Consider the following 23,576-nt stretch of genomic DNA (forward strand, 5'->3'; position numbering starts at 1 on the left):
TACTATTGCTGCCAGTGAATATTTCATGAACATCTGCTATATGCTAGACACCTGAGGCTAGACTAAAAATGATTTTCTTTGCACACCTCACATACATTATCTTGTTACCCCATCAGAAGGCATGTATCAGGCAGTGAGTAACACCTTGCTGGTACAGAGCTGATGGAGGCCCCTTTCTGACTACAGAAAGCACATAAACCCTAGTTCTGAGTAACAACATAGAGACTAGCACCCTACCAACCTGTATCAAACTTAAATGTGAGCAAAAGGTTACATTTCATTCTTATAAGTCATTGAGAATTAGGAGCTGTTTATTATGACAGCAGAACTTAATCTAATTTGACTAATTTGGTGTTGTTGACTAAAAAAACTTCCTTAATTTTTTCAATGGTGGTTGTTCTTTTTCATGTTATCTGATGGAGAAACTGAGGCTAAAGACAATTTATCATTGTACAGAAGAGAAGTATTTTTTACTCCATACCTGATTAAAATATAAGTAATACTACTAGAACTTTCATGGGAAGGTGCCAGTTTTGTCATTAGCAATAAGAATAATACCATGTGTGTACTAACCCAGAAAAGCTGCTCAATGCTTTCAGTGGAAGAAGACTCACACTAAAGGGTACGCTCGCCTTCTGAAAACATGCCGAACTCAGTTGTACAATTCAACCATGAATTGCCTCTGACCCATGGCTTGACCGAAAACTTTCTTGAGACGTCTAATACTGCAGAGATGACTTGATGCACTTGTGCCCTGTGGACTGTTAGGGTGTTATTTTTTGATCAGCTACATCATCAGAAAGCAACATTTTTGACCATATTATCACAACCCCCTGCTGAAAAGGCTTCAGTAAATTGAGATTTAATGCTGTAACTTCAGCTTTTATTGAAGGTCAGTGTAAGAAATGTCCATTTGAACATTTATGTCTTCCACAGATCCCTAGGTTAGGACATCATTCATCATATTACCAATTGTTACACAAGCAATGACCATGTACAATAAATGTTTCTATAAATTTAAAGGCTGATAAACATTTTTTCTCTCTAGATAAATGTCTATGCTGTCTATAATCAAGCTATGACAACTAAATAATATACTGATTAATTTTCAGTTGAATATAACTAGAGTAACTGATTTATCCAAAAGGTTGATCATACCCAATTCTTTTCTTTATTTCAAAAAATCTTTAGTATCCGTTTTTATTTTTAGTCTCTATTTTATATTCTCCTTGATTAATAAAACTGCTACAATTTTATAAGAATAAAAATACAAATTCTATTTATAAATTAATATTTGTTATGATTATTTTTTTTTTGCTCGTCTTTCGTTTCTCAATAAATTTTTCAAGAAACTCAGTTAGATCCTTCAGTAAACCAGGCCCTTGTTTACTCGTCTCTGTGCTGTTGGTCCAGGGCAGCAAAATGAGAACAAATACATGTCAGTGTGGAATGACACAATGAGCTCTGAGACGAGAGCCTGGATTCACATTTTCACTCCATCACTTACTAACCATATGGCATTTGGCAAGTCACGTTCATTTATTAACTTTACTTTTCTTGTCAACAAAATACCCCGAGTTTACCTGTAGCATTGTTGAGAGGATAAAATAACACATATAAATGTTTCAGTATAAGTGGAGTGTTCACCAAATGCAGCAGCTTCTAGCATCACCTCTTTCTCATCCAAAGAGGAAGTGACCATAAAGGCACAATGATGCTTCATTTATCTCTTCACTAGGTGCCTTCAAAGGGAGCCTAAAAGATGTGCACATATAATTTTCTGAATGCCTATTCTCAGGAGAAAGGTAGAGACAGAGAAAGAATGTAGTGTGGGTGAGAGTAGAGGTAAATAAGAACACTATTCATGTCAGCCAGAGAGCAGTTCTGGCCTGATTTCACAGCGTCTGTGAAACTGCAGGGCAGAGTTGGTTCCACCTGGAGGCAAGGAGTCTGCCTTTTGTATTCCCCTCCCAGCCACTGGCTATAGGCTTCTGGGGCAAACAGGGTGATTCCTTTTTGGCTGAGGGCAATTATCCAGACAAGGGAGCAGCTGTGAGATGTCAGCAGCCAACACGTGCAAGAGCTGGGAGATGGGTGAACTACCAGGTGAGAGAATCTGGCTGGAGTAGCAACATCCATAACAGCATTATTAGATTTCCCTTAATTTTTATCCTCCCATAAGCCAATAGTTCTCATCCTGAGGAAATTTTGCATTTGGCAGTGCCAGGGGAAATCTCTAAGTATCACAACAGAGTAGGGGTGGGGGGGCTGGCACCTAGAGGGTCGTCCAGGGGATACTGCTAATCATTCCTCCGTGCATAGAACAGGCCCCCTTTTCCAATAATTATCCAGCCCCAAATCCCAAATGCCAACAATGCCAAGGATGAGAAAGCTTGGAATAAACAAACATATAAAAGTCAATGTTTACTATTCATGATAGAAGTTGTTGATTTTCTAATATTATCCTTCAGACTTTACCAATCAAAAGAAGAAAATGCGGGATTGCACTGATTTTGCTTGAGGAAAACAGACACATGCCACAAACACACCTTCATGGGAACTTTTACCTTGTGAATACAACCAGCACTACTTCAAAATCTACAACGACAAACATAAATTCAGCATGAGCCACGGAGTGAAAGGGCTACTTTGGCAAATGCCATCCCTACTGTCTTGTGTTTTTTTCCCGCATCTGCTTTCAGCTCTGCCTCCATCCACACTGTCATGGATTTTGATGCCAGCCCTTCGCTCTTCGAGAATCTTTAAGTCCTTGATTTCTATTTCCTTTCCCTTCTCTTCAGTGCTTTTTCTCCCCGGCTTCCAACTGAACTCATAAACATCAGGGCGTTTGCATCCAGTCCTGCTCTTTTCCTTCAGCTGCACTTTGCCTAATGGGGACTCTGGCACAGCCCACAGCTGTCGGGCCGTCTGCTCACTTCCACAGCCTCTCCTTCTACCTCTTGAAATTCTGTGGCTCAGACTGTCTAGTGCACGATAGAAATCATTAATCTTTCTTCTTTTTTTAAGGATTGATTAAAATGAAGCTACTTTTTTTTCTCAAACAGAAATAGGCTTTTCCACTGAGTCTTAAATTCTTCCAATGCTTTCATTTTTAATAATAAAAAATATTTGACATACAAACAAGAATAGGGTAGTTATTACGTGGAGTTAATTTAATAGTAGAGACCCTCACATAACAATCACATTTTTCTCACCCCACCTATTTCCTTCCTTACCAGCCTCTGTGAGAGTGTGCATGAGCTTTATCTAGATGTTTTCTCTTCTCCATCTCTTAATTGCACAGAGGATCTAATTTCACAAAGCATACCACTGCTGCTTGGTGACAGACACCAAAACAGTCTCAGCAAGGCCATGTCAAATCAATCCTTTAACCATGAACAATAGAGTTTACCATCTTGATATACAGGTCTCACTTTCCTCTACATTAAAAATTAATAGGTAATTGCTAAAGCCTCTGATCTCACTCTTGCTGATGTACCTTGTTTAAGCAAAATTCTAGAAGAATCTTTTTAAAACAAATTGAGACAAGACTATTTTTTACCTCACATTATAATATGTCACTTAGGGCAGACAGGGAAATTTTGGAAAGCAACTGTGAAGGCTAAGAGACAGCCAAAGGGATGAGATCAAGGATTCTGGAAAAATGGTTGAATAGGAAGCACCCGAATACTGCCTCCACCCCAGGCCCCAATTGCACTGATGGAATTTGTCTGACATAACTATATAGGAACTCCGGAGCCTATTAAAGATTTTCAGCTCACAGAGGAAGGCTTAGAAGGTACATTATGGTTAATTTATATCAAAATCAGCAGGATACCAGCTATCCATCAGACACTCCTCAGCCACTTGCCAGGCAGCCGTGCATGTGTTCCTGACGCAGTGTGCACACAGTGTGTAAAAGCCAGGATGAGTAAGAGGACTCTGCCCTCCAGATATCAGGGCTCTGCACCCTGATCACTGGTCACTCTTTTCATCACAGATGCAGACAAATAGGCAGGGCCATTGCTATTACATCTGCCCTTACTGTTACAAGCCCTTCCCAATCTGGCTAAAGTGGCTTCCAGGGGATTTAGAGTTTCAGCATCTTATTGACCTCTTTCATTTTCATCTTTTCCCCTTTTGGAAGCCAGACATTAAAGACTAGGAAGTTCTTTAATAGCCATGTATAAAGAGGAAACTATAAAGTCACTGTGCATACCCAGGTTTAGAAAAGATGTGAGGAAAATTTGGGGCTACACTTCAGGTTGATTCATGGCACAGAGATAGCCTTAAACAATCAAAAAATGAAACAACAAAATAAAAGCCCCACAAAAACAAAAAATAAGCAAACAAAAAGTTCTGAGAAAGGAAAATATCTAATTTTCAGAGTTAACATATTATTAGATTGAAATGTCATGTTTTCAAGAAAAAAAGCACATAATATATAAAGAAAGATGTATGTTCCACTTAAGAAAACCTAAGGAAACTATCAATGACAAAGGCTTAATGTCAGTCTACAAGAAAAAGACCTTAAGTCAACTATATTGAAGTTACTCAAAGTACTAAAAGAAGGCCCTGGCCCACTAGCGCAGTATGTTAGAGTATCATCCCAGTACATCAAGGTTGCAGGTTCGATTTTTGATCAGAGCACAAAGAAAAAGCAACCAATTAATGAATAAATAGGTGGAACAACAAATTGATATTTCCTCTCTCTTTCCTCCCTTTTTTCTTCCTCTAAAATCAATTAAAAATAAATTTAAAAAAAACTAAAGGAAGACATGATAGATGGACACACAGAACTATCAATAAAGAGAAAGAAAACACAAAAAGAAACCAAAAGAAAATTCTGGAACTAAAAAGCATCATAACTAAAATAAAAAAAATTACTATAGGGATTCAAAGGCAGGTTAGAGTAAGCAAAAGAATAAGCAACCATGAAGAATGGACAAAGAAATGAACACCTTTGGGGACCAGGCAGAAAAAAAAATTGAAGAAAAGTGAATAGATTCTAAAGGAATGTGGGGCACATTTGAGTTTATCAACATACTTATTTTTAAGAATCTGAGAATAGAGAAAAAGACAGAAAGCATATTTGAAGAAATTATGTCTAAAAACTTCCCAAGTTTTATGTAATACATGAATATAAACATCCAAAAAGCTCAATGAATTCTAATTTGAATGAACTGAAAAAGACTCATACCAAGACACATTATGATCAAAATGTTGAAAGCAAAAAACAAAAAAATGTTATTTTGAAATCAACAAGAAGGTAGCGACTTTTTACTTACAAGGGCTCCTCAATAAGAAAATAAGCATTTCTCATTAGAAACTTTGAAGGCCAGAGGGTAATGAAATGATATATTCAAGGTGCTAAAGAATTGTCAGTCGAGAATACTATACCCAGCAAAAGGTCCTTTGAAAGTGTAAAAAAAAAAATTAAGACTTTTTGAGGTAAACACAGGCTGAGCAAGTTTATTACCACTAGACTTGCCCTGCAAGAAATGCTACAGGAAGTCCTGCAGGTTGAAGTGACCTTGAACTGGTGGTACATATATGTAAGGGAGTATCACTTGGCCATAAAGCAGAATGGAATGTTACCATAGCTGACAGCATAGATGGATCTACAGGGTATTATACTAAGTGAAATAAGTCAGCCAGAGAAAGACAAATACCATATGATTTTACTTAACAGAATCTAAAGAACAACAAAAATGATCAAACTAAACTGAAACAGACAGAGGTACAGAGGACAGACTGATGGTTGCCAGAAGGGAGGGGTTTGGAAGACTGGGTGAAAAGGTGAAGGGATTATGAAGTGCAAATACCTCCTTACAAAAGGGTCACAGGGAGGTCAAGTACAGCATGGGGAATGCAGTCAATAATATTGTAATGACTCTGTATGGTGCCAAATGGGTTGTGGAAATAAAGGGGGAACACTCTGTAAAGTATGTGATTGTCCAGCCATTATGCTGTACACCTGAAACTAATACAAAAACATACTGAATGTAAACTGCAATTAAAAAAGGAAATTAAACAATTGAATCCATGGGGATATCAGTTTATCTAGATACCTTGAGAACTTAGCTACTTTACTACAATAAAACAAAACAAGAAAGCAGACTCCCATGGCTCTCTTCTTCTTAAAATGCAGTATTGAATTACTAAGGTCCAATCACTTCCATTTGCCTCCTACCCAACATTAAACAAACACATAGAAAACAGTCTGGTGTTAGATTTATTGGTAAGGTGTATTCTCTTTACTTTTTCTCCTGGCCTTTCTCTGCCTTTCTCTCCCTTACTTCCTTTCTTTCACCTATCTCCATCCCATCTTATCTATCTCCCCTCCTCCTTTTAAATCTATAAATACTTCAGCTAATTTTCCAATTCTTCTGTAGTTTCCTTAATTTTCTTGATGACTACAAATGATTGCGGTAAGTTCAGAAAGCTCATTAGCTAATTCCCTTAACATCTTAACATGGCAAGCACATTAACCTACTAAGTCATTCTGCATGAACTTGATCGCCTGAGTTCTGCAGGCCCTAGTGGCTCTTTTGGTCAACAGCTGCACTGTTGTTATTTCTTTTCATTCCTAATTGAATGCACACTGCCCCTTGACTTCTGCTAAAACTCAGTTGCAGTTGCTTGGCAAATTTTCAGTCTCGCTGATATTTCCCCCCTGACTGATTAGTTTTACTTATTTATTCAATTTTTTTTAATTGTGGCTTTGGCACACCTGCCTCAGGGTAAGAGAGCACAGTTAAACAAATTAAAAGAAATATACAAAACATGGTGAATACATAATTAATCAGTTTTAAGTAGTACAAAAATTGTTAGCCTAGAATCAACACTTGAGGAAAGGGTAATTTTAAGAGTTTCTAAGCAATTAAATTTTCTATTTTCTTATCCTAAATTTTATGTTTTCATATATAGGTTAGAACATATAAGAACATGTTTTCATGGTGAGACACCTTCTATAAAGTACAATAGCTTCTCCATTTGGCGCTGTGCATAAGGACTGTAGACAAACAATTGATACAGTATTTATGAGACTGCCCTTGGGTGACCGTGTATGTTTTAATCTTCCTAGAGTTATATTTTCTTAAATTGCTCATTAACAAGTCCAGGTGGCTAAAAACTGATGTGTAACAGTAGGCTTAATAAGATGGTTTCATCCTGTTTTATCATTTTTTCAACTCATTTTTATATAGGCCTTCTTTCTTTGACTAATGGCAGCCCCTGGAAGGCCATGCTGGCTTCATGTTCATGTGAATAAGGGATAACCTGAAGTTGAGCCATGTTCCATAACCCAGCCAATGCCTTGGTAGAACAGTGTCTAGTATATAGTGCATCTGATTACTATCTTGAATCATTGCTGTTAACTTGGATTATTTTCTCTTCTGAGCAATATTGAAAAGTGATTAAATATATGGATATCTTTACCTTGTTCTTTTGTTAAAATGAAACTGTGGACACAGCACTCACAATCTTAACAGAAAACTACTCTTCCTATTTAGCCAAAATATGGGATGTTTCAGCAAAAATTCTCCTTCCTTTCAGCTACAAATTGTTGGAGAATTTAATTTATTTTACCACCTTCTGTCATTGTATGATCAGTATTCAGTCCACTATGGTTTAATTGTTGCTTATCCTATATTACTGATACTACTTTGGAAAAGATAAAAAAATCCAACATGCACTTCAAGGCTCAGCCAACCTGAAATTTCTGCATTATTTATAGACATTGGTGACGGTACCCTAAATCAATAAAAAATACTCAAGACTATATAGTCCAGTGGAAAATATGCATAGAAAGCAGATAATCACAATACATGGGAGTGCTGGTGTGGATTGGGTTGTCAGAAGGATATGGTGGAAACTGCTAGTGGCTATGCAATGCCCACACTCTATTTACAGAAACAAAACTGATGTAATTGGAGAAAGCAATGTGCCCAGATGAACACATACAAACAAATGAAGTTTACACAGCACCCATTACAATTAAGTATAGCCATGTAATTAAGTTCTGGACAATACTATATTCAAAAAAAGCACTTGGAAGGGAGTTAAAAAGATGTAAGAAATGTTTGTTTCTGTCTCTCTGTCTGCAATATAAAAGGCATACCTAAGGCCGGAGAAGTCATATTTTGACTTGGTAGGATGAAAACCAGAAATCAAGGATAATAAAGCAGAAAGACAAAAGTTCCTGATTCTCTCACGGCTTTGTGAGGCTGCCGTAACAGTCCTGGGTTGCCCATTCTCAGACTTTTTTTTTAAATGGAGACAGTAAACTCCCAATTTGTTTCAACTAATTCTGTATCAGAGGCAGGAACATTCAAGTCGCTTGTGTGTAGAAAAAGTTTTCTGGACCTCTGTCTCGGTTATATTGTCTCATTCAACATAACTTCATTGCATGGTCCCATCTATTTCCCAATCATACTTCTTGCCTGAGTTTCACAGCCATTTACTCATTCTCCTAGACCTTTCTCTTTAGATGCATGTAGTCACTTAAATTTAACAGGCAAAACCTGAATGAATCATCTTATTCTTCTGAATCTGCTCTTTCTTCTACTATAGCTTTCAGTTAATGATATAACTGTTGGACAAGTTAAGAAATCTTAAAACTTTGGAATTAAACCAAGTTTTTTCTTCTTCAATCTTAACATTCAATAGCTCATTGGTTCTAATACCTTCTAACTCAGGATTTTTTCTTTCATGGATACACTGCTCTCCATTCTCACTAATGTTGCTTTCATCTAGGTCCTCACTGTTAGTCCCTTAGACTAAAAAAAATTCTTAAACAGGTCTCTATCTTCCAGTCCCTCCTTCATCCTGTCATACTATCCCTATTTTGTCCAAAACAGTTAAATTCCAAATATATGGATCTCTTTATGCCCATCTCAAACTTAATTTTTTTTTCAGTTACTCTCTGTTGCCCACAGAGTCAGATTAAAATGTTATCAATGGTTCTTTTGAAACAGCTCCAACTTCCTTTTCAGGTTCTCTTCGATTTCCCACCGCCCCAAACAAACACCAACAGTACCGAGTGGGATCCTGTACAGTCCCATCAGTTTGCTGTTTTTATAAAATTTCTTCTCTCATTTTTTAATTTTGTTTGTGCCATGTACCTTGAATCATTTTCCGCTCCTCCCCCCCACAGATATACATTTGATTTTACATACTAATCAAGGTATAATTAATCAAGCCAATTATAATGCTTTCTCTTGCCCACTTGCCATATCAAAGGAGTTATTTCTTCAGCTCTTATTATGTTCTCTTGGGCATACTAATGTGTGTTCATTATATTGTTTTGGAGTCAGTTTGTGTCTTTAGGCATATTTTATGCACATATTTGAGCACCCTAGAATAGGTTGTTCTGTTCATCTTTCCATCCCTGGGTGTTCTGCACTGCCTACTACTGAAACAATACTCAATTCATGGTTGGGGTTTGGGACTAACCACTTTGGACTAATCAAATCACACTTGGCTTTCCTTGTAAGTAAAACATGGAATTTTAGGGTAAGTGCTTGCAGATATATATAAGAATAACTGGAAAATATTCCCTTCTGCTATAAATTCATCTTCTTTCCACTAAATCACAGTACCCCAGACCCAGAAGTCTCTCTGCACATTCACTCCAGAAATGCATTTCTCTTTTTAACCAAATATATTTGCTCCAAGCAATATTTCATGAACTTGATTTTGAAATGAAGAATTTATTTAATGAACTTTGAATAATCTATAGTTTTGAGTCCAAATTTCTGTAATGTTTGAAATGTCTGAAAACTCCTTAGTTTTCCTGCTTTAGAAACTTGCTTATTACTTTTCAGGAGACCTTATAGAGAAGATGATGACTTAGATAAGACCTTCTCAATTTAAGGGGAAAAAAGGAACAAGATGAGAACTCGGGGTCATGAAGAGATTAAAGAAAGCATACTTTGTCACATACAAATGGAATGTGTTTTAATAGCTTTCTGGGATCTACATGCAAGAGGGGCAGTAGAAGAACATCCAAGCTGGGGCATGCTCCCATTCTGAGATTTATTGTTTCCTAATGGAAAATGTTGGTGAAATGATGACAAATAGTTTTGAAATTGCAGTGCTATTTCCTATTTTATAAAATGACTCAGCTTAAATTGTAAATCAAAAATTCTAAATGGCTCATGGCTAATCTTTCTGTAAAATATATAAAGTTTATGAATTGGAATCGTCATACCAAACAGAAATGAATGCAAACTCAATTCATATATCTGATAAAAATTACATTTTGGAAGGACAACTAATAGTAATATATTTCAGCAGTAATGTATAGGCTGAACTTCTATAAAGTTTTTTTGAAACCTTATTTTCAGGTAACATAAAAAAGTAGCACATAATTTAAAGACAAAATTCATGTGGATTTATACCATGTGATAATGGTGGGAGTGATAAATTAAGAAAAGTAAACAAAAGGCAGACTTTGGCCTACAAATATTTTTTAAACACAAAATATTATACTGTTGAGAAAGGGTAGAGTGAACGTCTAATAATTCAGGCTAAAGATACAATATTTTTAACTACATGTGTAAGTATACACATACCATGTCTCTGTATGCTTGTCTGTATACATGTATGTGTTCATACACACACACTTATGTGTGTATACATTGTGACCATGTTAAATACATTTTTCCTTAGTGACAGAACATCAATACTGTACAGGTTGTGTTGGCTTGTCAGTTTGTTTTCTCTTTTTTGAAAAATATCAAGGAAACTAAATCTGTTATGTCTAATAATAACTACACATAATTTCCAAATTATTCACTTTTGATGTGTGGTCTTCGCTTTCATCGTAGATTCAAGGTTGTTCTCCTGAACAGGAAAGAAATAGGTCTTTGAAAGTAAACCCCAGTTCTGACATTTACTAGTATGACCTTGGGGAAGCTATTTAACCTTTATGAATTTCATTTTTTCGAGTGTTAAAGTAAGCAAAACAAGGAAATAAACAATCTATGTGGCCTGCTATTATGAAGATTAAATGACATAAAATAGAAAGCATAAAATAAAGCTTAGTTCCCTGCTCTCTACCCTTGATGGTAATTAATCCTTTGCTTGCATTTTTGTAACTACATCGCCTTCATCCCCCCCCCCCCCCCCTTATTCCCTCCCTCTCCCCTCTGGTCGCTGCCCACTTGTAACTACATTTTTTTAAAGAATCTTAAATTTTATTGTGGGAAAGTCCAGTGTCAGGCTATTGAGGTCCTAGATGTTACAAATGTATAAGTATGCTATTATCATGTTTAAAAATTTATCTTCATGAATATAAGTTTCTATAACATTCATGATGTTTTACTTTAACTTAAATTTATGGTCTTGATCCATGCCCTTCTCAAAGTCACTGATAACTGAATCCACCATAGATGTAAAATATTTTATTACCATACCCACTCTGAAGCAATGATATATTGTTATCAAAAATGATTAGAAAAGTTAGACATTATTTTTAGTATGGTCATTTTGTAGCAGCTTGAAACTCAGGGTCCGCAAAGAATTTATGAAAGTTCCTCTAAATCTATAATGTTCTATCATACTCTGCTTCTACTATTACATATGGAAATAAAAGTTTTCAAAACCTGCATTTCTGTGATATTGAAATAAATAATGGTAAAAGGAATATAAATTAATAATCATGAGTAATTACTTAAATTTATAATGCCAAATGCATTAACTTAATGAAAATTATAGGGTTCAACTCAGAGTTCCCTCTGTACTATCTCTGAAGTCTGAAAATCTTGCTCTGAGTTAACATTTATTTTATATCCAAGTGGCTTACAAAACCTGACTCATTCTAAACTATCAGAAGTAAATAAAAACAAGGTGCACTTATTTAACACACCTTTAAGAAATCTGACGAGATTTCTCACTAGTTTAAGTGCAATTGTTACCCTCCAATTGAGTTGAAAGCCTATATGGACCTATAATTTTTGGTGGAGTAAGGAGGCGTGTAGCCGCTTGGTTTTAAACATCTTCTACACGTGACGATATTAGCTCTTGGCAGTACTCACAGCTGACATGATGAGCTCTCCCCCCAGGCTCTGGATCTCAGCTTTAACTTGACTGCAGATTTTCAGCTGGTGAGAGTAGAATTTAATCTGTTCTAGATAGGCCAACAAGTCCTGCTTGCATGATGGATCTGGACACTAAATATGCACAAAAGATAAAAATGGAAATAGCAAAATAAATAATAAGCAGATCAAGGTGAATCCATATTGACATTGCAGGTAAGTTACAAGGCAGTGACTTCATTTTCATTGAGCCCCAATTCTCAAATCAAGCCCATGCAGATTCTGACATGCTTCCACTATGAGAAGAGTTTTTCCATGTTTTGACTTTATTTACTCCATCATAGACCAAAAAAAAAAAAGTAGTCCTGGCTGGTGTAGCTCAGTGGATTGAGCTTGGAACCAGATGATCGCAGCTCAATTCCCAGTCAGGGCACATGCCTGGGTTGCATGACAGTTCCGAGCAGGGGACTCATGAGAGACAACCATACATTGATATTTCTCTCCCTCTCTCCTTCCCTTCCCCTCTAAAGATAAATAAATAAAATCTTTAAAAAAAAGAATTCCAGACACACAGAGGCACATGACATGTTGCAATTAATTTAACAATAAGATTAGAGGTATAAAAACTATGTATTTAAAATACAATGATTCCTTTCACCTCAAGTTGCAATTAGAACACTTCTCTGGACCTATAGCTGTACATTGTCTGAGCTTTTGGTACTTACATAGGCATAAAAAATACATCTGCAACAAACAATATATTATCTTCTCTTCAGTATTTAATGCTCTTAGTTATTACTGACAAAAGCAATACTTTCACTTAACAGCTGTGGATCTACCTGGAGCAAAGACACAGAGGGGATCCTGTTTTAGAGACGTATTAAATTTCTTTACCAAAAGTCTCCTGTATTATTTTATCTTCTGTAAGGAAGTATGGAGTACAGCTTTGAGCTTCATCATAACATGAAAAATATCTGTGGTCAGTATTTAATCTTTGTGTCATTTCTCCTATGCAATTGTAGTAGTTCTTTTTAATTCCCAATAATTTAATTCTAATTTAAATACATGTTCATAAAGATGCTGAAATGTGGAGAGTAATTCTATGTAGAATATTTATTGCAGCACTACTCATAAAAGCAAAACTTGGAAATAAATGTCCTACAATAGTAGGAAGATTAAATGAGAATGCTCTTTATATAAGGCAATAGTATATAGTCAACAAAATAATATTTTCAAAGGATGTGGAAAATGGTTTTGGAAGATGAAAAAACTCAGTACTTAAAATTTAATTACTATCTTAATTAAATTGTTTAAAAACCTATGGTTGCCTTTGTGTATAAAATATTCAGTTACTAAGAAATAACTATATGAAAATATAAATAAACAATAAAGTCAACAATTCTATTTTCTTCCTGTTTTACATATCTAAATTATATATTACATTTATAATTATAATAAGGTTACCATAAAAGTTTTAATTCTAGTGAACTAAAATATAAGAAAAATGGTAGGATAAAGACCAGAAAAAAACTTTCTATGCACTTCCACTTTTACCTAGTAGTGGATAAACTGGAGTCTCATTGGAAAATCCCTGAGAGTTGCCCTGACCAAGTAGATCAGTTGGTTGGAGGGTTGTCCCATAAACCAAAAGGCCCTGGATTTGATACCTGGTCAGGGCACATGCCTAGGTTGCAGGTTTGGTCCCCGGTCAAGTGGTGTGATATTTTTCTCCCTCTCTCTCTCCTTCCCTTTCCTCTCTCCAAAATCATTATGTATGACCTTGGGTGAGGGTTAAAAAAATCCCTGAGAATCTCTTTCATATTTGCTGAATAAACGAGTCCACACAGCTTCAGAATGTGTGTGTGAACAAGACAAAAACATGTGACCTTTGAATAAAAGTGAATCACCAAATGTAGCAAAAAATATAAATCATTCTGCAGAAATACTATTAATCTGCTAGATAGGTAGATAAGCATAGATATATGAAATGATACAAAGACATGTGGCAAGCAGCCAGAGAGACAATTGGGGAAGATGATAGAGCAATTTTGACTTTAAAAGTTTTTTTACACTTTTAAATGAGGATGTAAGGGTAATTCACCAAATCTCCCAGGAAGGATTAAATTATAACTAATTAAGGCAAAAGAGAAGACAGAAAAGTGTGTGTGTGTGGGGGAGATAAATTAAGAAGGGGAAGAGAAGAGGAAGAGGAAGGAATTAACCCAATTTACAGCTGTAAAATCAGACATTTAGGGAATATAACACCTTTCTCATGATTGAAGAGCTTATACCAGAGCCAGTATTTGAATCCACATCTATTGGCTTTCAAATCTATTTTATTTTAGATCACTAAAATTAAGAGAATTTGGAGTGTATTTTTTTTTATCACAGATTACTGTGGATTGCATAGTTTCAAAGAAAAATTAATTCATGGCAAAACTGTGTCTTCAGCACTATTTTGAAGTGAACAGTGCTTAGAGTTTTTCAAAGACAAACATTAGTTGTTTAAAATTACCTATAATGATGACAGGTGAGTCATCTAATTGTTTTACCATGACAGGAAATTGATCTTTGTTAAGTATTTCCTATGTGCTTAGTACTGTGCTATGTTCTTTACACACATGATTCTAATACTCACAGTGCCATTTTACTTAGATCTAGATTTGATTATTTTTTTTAATTTAATTAAATTTAGTGGGGTGATGCTGATTAACAAACAAACTCTTAACAGCTAGAAAAAAAATGCATATTGCATTGTGTGCCCACCACCTGAAGTCAAATCCTCTTCTGTCAACATGTATTTGAACCCCTTCACTCTCTAGAACCCCCACCCTCCTTCTCTCTGGTAACCACCCTACTGTTGTCTGTGTCTGAATTTGTTTGTTTTTCTTGTATCTTCATTTGTTGCTTTCAGTTTATATCCCACATATGAGTGAAATCATATGGTCTTGATTTTTTTTCTGTCTGGATTTTTTCATTTAGCATGACTGGATAAAGTAGTTGTGGTACATACAAAGAAGCTCATACTACTGAGCCTTAACAAAAGATGAAATTCTGCCATTTGTGACAACATGGGTGGGTCATGAGAACATCATGCATACTCATCTAACTATTGTCATGGTGCATGTTTGCAAACTAAGTTCTGATAGAGTATATATTTTGTCTAAAGTCTTGAAGTTAGTTTTCTCTGTACCATGCTCTCTTCTATACAACATTCAACAAAAACACCATTTTCTTTGTTCTCACTTAGTAATAGTCTTAATTATTCTTTGTTCTTATGGATGAACTCAATGCTCGTCTCTGACACAGACCATTTGGTCTGCCTTTACAATCCCAGGTACTTTACCTATATTTATGCTATGAATCATCACACAATTCCATGAGGTAAGTTCTACTGTTATCCCCATTTAGCAAAGAATAAAGTGCAGAGAGGTTGGCAGAAGGCCCTGTTGATAAACGGTAGAGCTGGTGTTCAAACTGACGTGATCTGGTTATATTAACCTACCTCTACAATCCAGGAACAGTATCAGTCTTCTTGCCATTTTATCTTACATGGTAAACAGTAAATTGCCACTCTGATTTGTAATTTTTTGTTAAATTGACACTCTTATCTGTAAATTGTGAGATTCGTGTAGATTTTTTCTTTAAATACCAGCACTATTATATAACATCTGATAAAACTGAATTTGCAAATTAATAATTAGATTCTTAACCAGTAATCAGTGTTGCAGTCACCAAGAAAAACAAATAGTCTCTCTCAAGGGACTCTTCCCAAGCCATACTTGAAAAGTTTAGAATTCTGTTAAGAAAAAAAAAATAACTTAAATGAGTAAAAAGTCTGAAGCTGAACTTTGAAATTAAAAGTTGCTTGAGGCAGCCCTGGCTGGCATAGCTCAGTGGATTAAGTGTGGCCTGTGAACCAAAGGGTTGCCAGTTCAATTCCCAGCCAGGGCACATGCCTGGGCTGTGGGCCAGGTCCCCAGCAGGAGCGTGTGAGAGGCAACCATGTGTTGATGTTCCCCTCTTTCTCCCTCCCTTCCCATCTCTGAAAGTTTAAATAAATAAATAAATAAATAAATAAATAAATAAATAAAACAAAAAGTTCTTCGAAGCAGCTTTACCCTTTATTTCCAAAATTGATGAGAATCTTGGTTATACCTAACAATTGTAGTCAGATTTGTAACTGAAGCAATGAAAGTATACTAATTGGTCAATTCCACAATGCAAAATATGCTAACGCCTTTTTTCCTATTGACATTTGGAAAGCCTTTCTGCTGGGTTTTGACCACCTAGGAGCAGAATCAGTAGAATGACTAATTCCCACTCTAAGAATGCTCCTCTAATGGATAAAGAAAAGAGATGGTACGTATATGATGAACTATTACTCAGTCATAAAAAAAAGAGTAAAATATTGTCCTGGCTGGTGTGGCTTAGTGAATTGAGTGTTGATCTACAAACCAAAAGGTTGCTGGTTTGAATCCTGGTCAGGGCTCATGCCTGGGTCGCAGGCCAGGTCCCTGGCTGGAGGTGTATAAGAGACAACCAATCTATGCATCACTTGCACATGGATGCGATGTTTTTTGTCCTCTGTTTCTCCCTCCCCTCCCCTCTCTCTAAAAATAAATAAATTTTAAAAAAGAATAAAATAATGCCATGTGCAAGAGCATAGATGGACCTAAAGGGTATCATGCTAAGTGAAATAAGTCAAGCAAAAACAAATACCATATGATTTCGCATGTATATGGAATCTAAAAAAAATACAACACCCCCCCAAAATAAAAGAAAACAATCAAACCTAAAACAAACTCGTAGATACAGAGAACAAATGAAGGGGTGTAGATTGGAGGAGAGTTGGAGAGATGGATAAAAAGGGGAAAGGACTAGATGTACAAATTGCCAGTTATATAAATAGTCACAGGGATATAAAATATAGCATAAGGAATATAGTAAGAAACATTGTAATAACCATGTATGATATCAGATGGGTCCTAGACTTATGAGGGTGATCACTTTGTGAGTCATATGCACACATGTCTAGCTATTATGTTGTACACCTGAAATAATGTAATATTATATGTCAGTTATGATTTTAAAAAATTATTATTTTTATATTCTCCTAGTATTTGCTGAGCCTCCTTTATTAAAGTCAAATAAACTTTTCTTCTTCCCCCCAAAAATATGAATCTCCTTTTATAGCTTTACATAAAGTTTATAAAAATACCATATGATCTCACCTTTAACAGGAAGCTAAACAACAAAACAAACAAGCACAGAGAATAAAAACAAAGACACTGAAATAGAGAACAAGGGGACAGTGACCAGAGGGGAGAAGGAAGGGAATTTAAGGGGGGAAAGGGGGAGGGGTTTAGAGGAACAAGTATAAAGGACACAGGGACCATAACTAAAGGGGGGCTGGAAATGGGAGGGAGGTGGGGAGTATGGGGTGGGGGGTGCTAGGATGGGAGAAATAGACAGAAAACTGTACTTGAAAAATAACTAAATAAAATTTTTTAAAAATTTTGGTCCTAGACTTGTAAAACATTCTTGCCCTTGACTATTTTAAAAATAAAATTTGCATGAAGTAACTTCTAAAGGAACTCTGCTAGGGATTTTCTTAGACAAATCAAGTGGTAGAACATCATAACCCGGCTTGGTTATTTCTGTTTATTAAGATAGGAGATGTTGGCCAGGACATCTGGTTTGCTTTTTAATTCAGGGACTATTTGTTTTTCCTAAATTTAAGTTTTATAACCACTGGGACACTCACTACAGGGGAGCAGATGGCATGTCAGCTTGAGTGGTTTCCTCACGCTAAACCAGCTTTCACTCTTCTGGTGAGATGCTAGGTACCCATACAGAATACATCACTGAAGACGAGAGGAAAAGTAAAAACCATTTATTACCTTTCAGTTTAAATTTTAAGAGTGAATTAGAACAGTGAATACTTTAAAGACCTTTATTTCAAAGCTCAGCTATTTTTGCTTATATTGGAATAAAAACTTTATTTTAAAAAAAACATTTAAAATGGTTTTTGCCATTACAGAAAACAGTTTAATTTCTGCTAAGCTGACAAAATTTGTTAATGAAAAGCATTAGTTGTCATTGTGAATTGGCTGGAATAGAAATTTCAAGCAACCAGGGATAGCAAAAACAGTGTCCACAACCTTCTCCATTCCAGGACTCACTTCTCAACCTGGACTCCAGCCCAGAGGCTGTCTAATTTCACCTTCCTCAGGGTTACAGATCATCAGTGATCCCATCTGTTTCTGCGCTCTTAATGTCTTCTTTTTCTATCTTTGAATCAAACAACACAAAATCTCTCAAAACAATAAGCTTTCTTCAACCCTGTAATCTCATTTCTCTATATTCTTATTCATGAACATGCCTTCTAAACAATTTTCAATGATTCCTTTTTGGTGTTTTCAGTGTTTGTCACTGGGCATCTTTTCACTCCTATGCTCTTCTTGGATAATAGTATACACTGCCCTGACTTCATCTGTAACTTACACCATAAAAATTACTTCATCTCTATTTTTCAGCTCTGTCTTCAGAAGATCCATAAACTAATCACATCCGTCCATTTCGTCATCTTATCAGCATTTTGCACTCATCACACAGAACCCCCAACTATCTCATCCTTCGTCTTGCCTACTAGAAGACCATTTATCCATTCTATTTACTATGTCAATGAAGAGAGACTCCTCCTCCTCTACCATCCATTAAATTTGGTTGGGCATTAATTTGAGGTGATTCTACATTTAGAAATCTCAGCATACTTTCAAGGTGTTTCTTCTTTGCTATGCCTATCTTTGCTGCTGTTCAGCAAAGGGAGGTTTCTCAAACAGAAGAAAGGGGTATTTAGGGAAGGTATGGTCAGAAATACAGTGAAACTCTTGTTATGTCAGGGATGAAGGATGGCACAGACTCGCATGAGCTACACTAAACACGCTGAACTGGGGCAGTTCTATTTAGGAAACTATGGTCTGACATTTTTCAATCACAGATGTTGTTTTACCAGAAATTATATGCTGTTCAAATTCTGTCATATCTTCCTAGTTGGACTAAAATTATCTTGGGTTTAAGAATTGTTTCCAATTCATTTTTAGTTTCAACTTGAATTGCATATAATATGGAAAACCATGAATTGCTTTCAGTCACTTATTCATATATTAGGATATAGTTGGTTTTAACTATAAATACTAAATCCTAAAATTAATAAAATGTTTACAGTAGAGTGGCAAGACACTATTGTGTGTGTGTGTAAAGTTTAAATATTCAAGAATGTTTAAAACTATTTGTTATTATTTCTTATGTTTCTCCTCCCTTATATCCACAAATACAATATCAAATAAGAGAAAGTTCATGTTCTAAGAAACAAAGGATAAAAAGAGTAACTAATAAGAGCCTTCCCAATAAAAGTATATGGCTGCAAAGTAAAAAAAAGTGTTTTTCCCCTAAAGGGAGATATGCATTATAAAATTGAATAATATCAAACCTGCAAATTAATGCTGTATCTCAGTTTGAAATATTAATTAAATATCTCAGTATATTAGTTAAAAAACTTAGAGATTTTTAAATAAAAGTTGGGTAAAATGTAACTCTAATAACATAGCTTAGAAAACTAAAATACAGATGAGAAATAGGTAAAAAAAAAAAAGAAAATACCAAGTACATAGACTATCAGTCTCTGTAAGGATTATATACTCTACATTTTATATCTTCACTTTTGTAATAGAATAATTACTATTTGTTTTGCAATTTTACACAGAATGCCAGAATATGTTGTTGTTTGTAAAACATAATATAATATAATTTTGAAAGATATTACTTCTTGAAGAGAAAAAATAAGAAATCTCAGGTAGAAAAAATACTAACATTGGGTATTATAGCCAATTGAGTATGTTTGAAATTCAAAAAGGTGATATTGAAAGTAATTTGAATATATTTGAAGTTCAAAAATCTTAGAAATAAGCAAGTCCTAAGTAATAATAACAATGCCCTAAGAAATTAAGCTTCTTTAGAATGAAATGTAAAACATCCTACCAAAACGCAAAAAAAAAGAGGGGAGGGGGGAAAAAAAGAGGAGAGAAAGGGGGAGAAAAAAAAAAAAAAACTACTTGTATATTAATTATTGAATAAAATTTTTAATAATTCAATAGTAAAATATCCAATAAAGTAAAATCCAACTTTTAAAAATTTACATTGAAATGATGGAAAACAATTAACATAGACTTTCACCACCATGCATCAGCAGAAAATTCACCTGGTTAGCGATCTGCCGAGCAAGGACATCCATCCTTGATCCTGATTCCGATATCATTTTAGCTGCATAGATCACATCAGTTGTGTGCTTTAGTGGTCCTTTGCCCCTTAAAATAAAAAAGTACATGTTAATTGTAGTGGTTCATGATAAGATACACACACACACCCTACACAAACACACATAAGATTTGCATCCCAAAGTACTGGCCAATAGCTTTACATACTTCAGTTTTAGACAGGCCTAAACTAGACTTTGGTATTAAAAAAGAAAAATAACACCCTGGCTGGTGTAGCTCAGTGGGTTGAGCATGGGCCTGTGAAGCAAAAGTTTACTGGTTTGATTCCCAGTCAGGGCACATGCCTGGGTTGAAGTCCAGGTCCCCTCTGGGGGGCATGCAAGAGGCAACTACACATTGATGTTTCTCCCCCTCTCTTTCTCTCTCTTACCCTCTCTCTAAAATAAATAAATTAATAAAATAAATTAAAAAGAAGAAAATGGAGATCTCTTGATAAGATTCAGGAAATACTGCTGGGGAGATGCAATACATTTGATCTTCACTCCTAGGTGTTTCCTGTAATAAACTTCAGCCTAGAAATACTCTTGGACAATGTAGATAACTCAAGGCAAAACTATTTCTCTAATTCTAGGAAGATACGTGAGAATTAAAATTTTATACATGTTAGACAGCACATTTTGATCAGCAAGGGCTACCTTTATCTCTGCTCTTTGAATCCTTTTTTAAATAGTGTTTTGGTTAATTGCATTTTTAATCACCTTATTTCTCTTCCACATATAATTGGCATTTATGTCATCACTGAGTATGAACATGCACTTTCATGTACTATTTCCCCCAAATGGGATACTTCTTACTATTTGTGTAAGTAAATCGAGATAAATACTCACTTTGTTTTTTTTGGTGATAATAGAAACGCCCACTACACAGAATCATTCCAAGGATTTACATGCATTTATTTCTGCAAAGTGCTCAGAACATTGCTTTAAACAAAGTAAGCAATCGATAGTACAAGTTATTATTGTTGTTGCTACTTTATAAAATAATCTTGATTTTTAATGCCATGAAATAAAAGTTGTGTTCATTTAGAGATTTTCAAAGTAGTGAAGAAGAAAAAACTCACCACCCACATTTTTGTAGAGGAATGAGATAAGGAGCTATTTCTCTGACTTCTCTTTCCTTAAAACTAAGTGGATGATGGCCCGAATGAAAGTGACTGACCCATCTACCGGAAGCGGCTCCTCTCCTTGTCCCGTGATGTCCAATTCCTGATCCTCCACTGTGTGTCAGTTACTTGGGTTCTGTTCTTTGTGTCTAGCAGCGGATGGGACCCCGAAGGAACTGCTCACTAACAAATTGTTTTATTTTCTGGCTTTTCCTGTGTGTTTTTTAAAATGTATTGGGGTGCCAATGGTTAATAAAATTGTTAGGTTTCAAGGGTACAACTCTATAACACATCATCTATATATTGTGACATAATTGTTTCGATGTTCTAGTGGGAGTGGGGAGATTGAGGGAGATGGGAAGGAGGAGGAAACTGGTCAGGGCAAGAAAAGGAAGATTTAAAGAGGCCGAAACAGAGTAGAGTCAGATGAGAAAGGGAGTGAAACAATCATTGTCGATGTCTTGTTTACACCTTCACCTGGTCCTGGGCAGATGCCCTAATGTTATTAAATCTAAGGGTTTGTTATTAGAGGACATTATCTACTCACTAAGGAGAAGATGACTATGAGGTAATGAAAGATAGAGGGAATGCACGTAAAAATAAATGATCAGAATATTCTCTGCCTGAAAACCGAACACAAAGATGTGTGTGCCAAATAGGCCCTTTCTTATTGCACTGTTTTGTGGCGCCTCTCAAATTCACTATAAACAAGTTTTCCTGTAAAAATGGAACATCAGGTCTAACAACGAAAACCTGGCCTCTGAAGATATGGTCCTCATCATACTGCTTTTTAAATCTGCTGACACATGTTGCTTTGTAATTTTTTAAAAAAATCAACAGTAATAGCTACAATATTTGAGTTGCTCTTATCGAATTTACCTCATGCATCAGCAGGACTAGATGTTATGTACATGGTTATGTTCAAGAAAGGCATTGCATTTCATTATTTCTATGTACCTCTGGAGAAAGTTAAACTTAAATAAAGCTGTCTAAGCTCCCAAAAGGGCAATGTATCAATTTTCAAGGCCTGAAACAATAAACAAAGGTTGTCTGTAAGGACAGCAGCTAACACTCACAGTTTAAACAATGGACAAAAAAAGTTACATTTAAGGAATACAGCTAATATACCTTTCTGCTCAAAATAATATATTTCCTCCCATAAAATCTCTGTGCCAATGAAAGGGAAATTACCTCTAGGTTTAAATGCACACCTTGTTATGAGACCACTATCTTAAGCGCATGGAGAACTTAAAAGTAACAATAATACATTATGACAGACTGCAATTATTCTCTTCCTCGTGTTCCTAATTAAATGTATTGCCTGGCAAGCTTCCTACTGAGTGCCAAACAAAATACACATTTTACAAATGATTCCATATTATGCTAAGCTTCCAGAGGAAGCTGCAATTACTGGAACTATGATAAATTTTTTTAACATTCTCAGCCTGAAATGTGCTATGTAATGAAGGCTTTTTAAATTGGGAAATATATTCAAAGGTTGTTTGTTGCCTTCATTTTCATAATGGGTTCTCAGGATCTCCTGTCAGCAAATTGTGTCTTAAATCACTGAGTTTGGATCCTACAAAGAAAGAGGCTCAGAAGAGGAGGGGTAGACTTTGGAAATGTTTTGAAGAAACCAATGGCCAGAAATCTTTAATAAATAGTGTTTATGATAATAATCTATCTATTCCTCACCCCCAAAAGAAGGCAGATCAAGCTCTAGGATACAGTCTGCCAATAAATCATGAAATTATAGGTTAGAAGTTATAATGGGAAAGAATACAATAACCCAGTGATGTTGGTGCCATGGAAAATTTTATTAATGCAAGAGAAAGCGATGCCTTGAAACTTTCTTTATGCAACATAAAGCTCTGAGTTATTTCTGACACTGCCTCAACTTTGATTCTTATATCTCTCCCCATTTCTGACATCCACTCCTCTCTTCTTTCTCTTAATCAGCACAAGCATCGCGGTAAGAAGATGATGCAGCTGACCAGTAACAGTTCAACAACTAGAAATCTGTTTTAATAATCGAAAATATCAAATAGTTTCTGCTTCCAATAAAACACACAAATGCAAAATTATATTTTAAAA

General features: G+C 35.5%; 1 protein-coding gene across 4 annotated transcripts in view; it reads right to left on the reverse strand.

Annotated features, from left to right (window-relative positions):
• The window catches only part of CTNNA3 (catenin alpha 3), a 1,563,160-nt gene that overhangs the window by 40,890 nt on the left and 1,498,694 nt on the right, over window positions 1-23,576 (reverse strand). For all 4 annotated transcript variants that reach the window (XM_053663824.1, XM_053663825.1, XM_053663823.1 and 1 more), the window contains 2 exons: window positions 20,305-20,410; window positions 12,042-12,176 (listed from right to left, as the gene is read on the reverse strand). In XM_053663824.1, the coding sequence (XP_053519799.1) occupies window positions 12,042-12,176; window positions 20,305-20,410 (241 nt within the window). The remainder of the gene's footprint in view (window positions 1-12,041; window positions 12,177-20,304; window positions 20,411-23,576) is intronic.

This window comes from Artibeus jamaicensis, unplaced genomic scaffold (assembly GCF_021234435.1).
Source record: "Artibeus jamaicensis isolate MK-2021 breed Jamaican fruit bat unplaced genomic scaffold, CSHL_Jam_final contig_332, whole genome shotgun sequence".
NCBI classification, from domain to species: domain Eukaryota; kingdom Metazoa; phylum Chordata; class Mammalia; order Chiroptera; family Phyllostomidae; genus Artibeus; species Artibeus jamaicensis.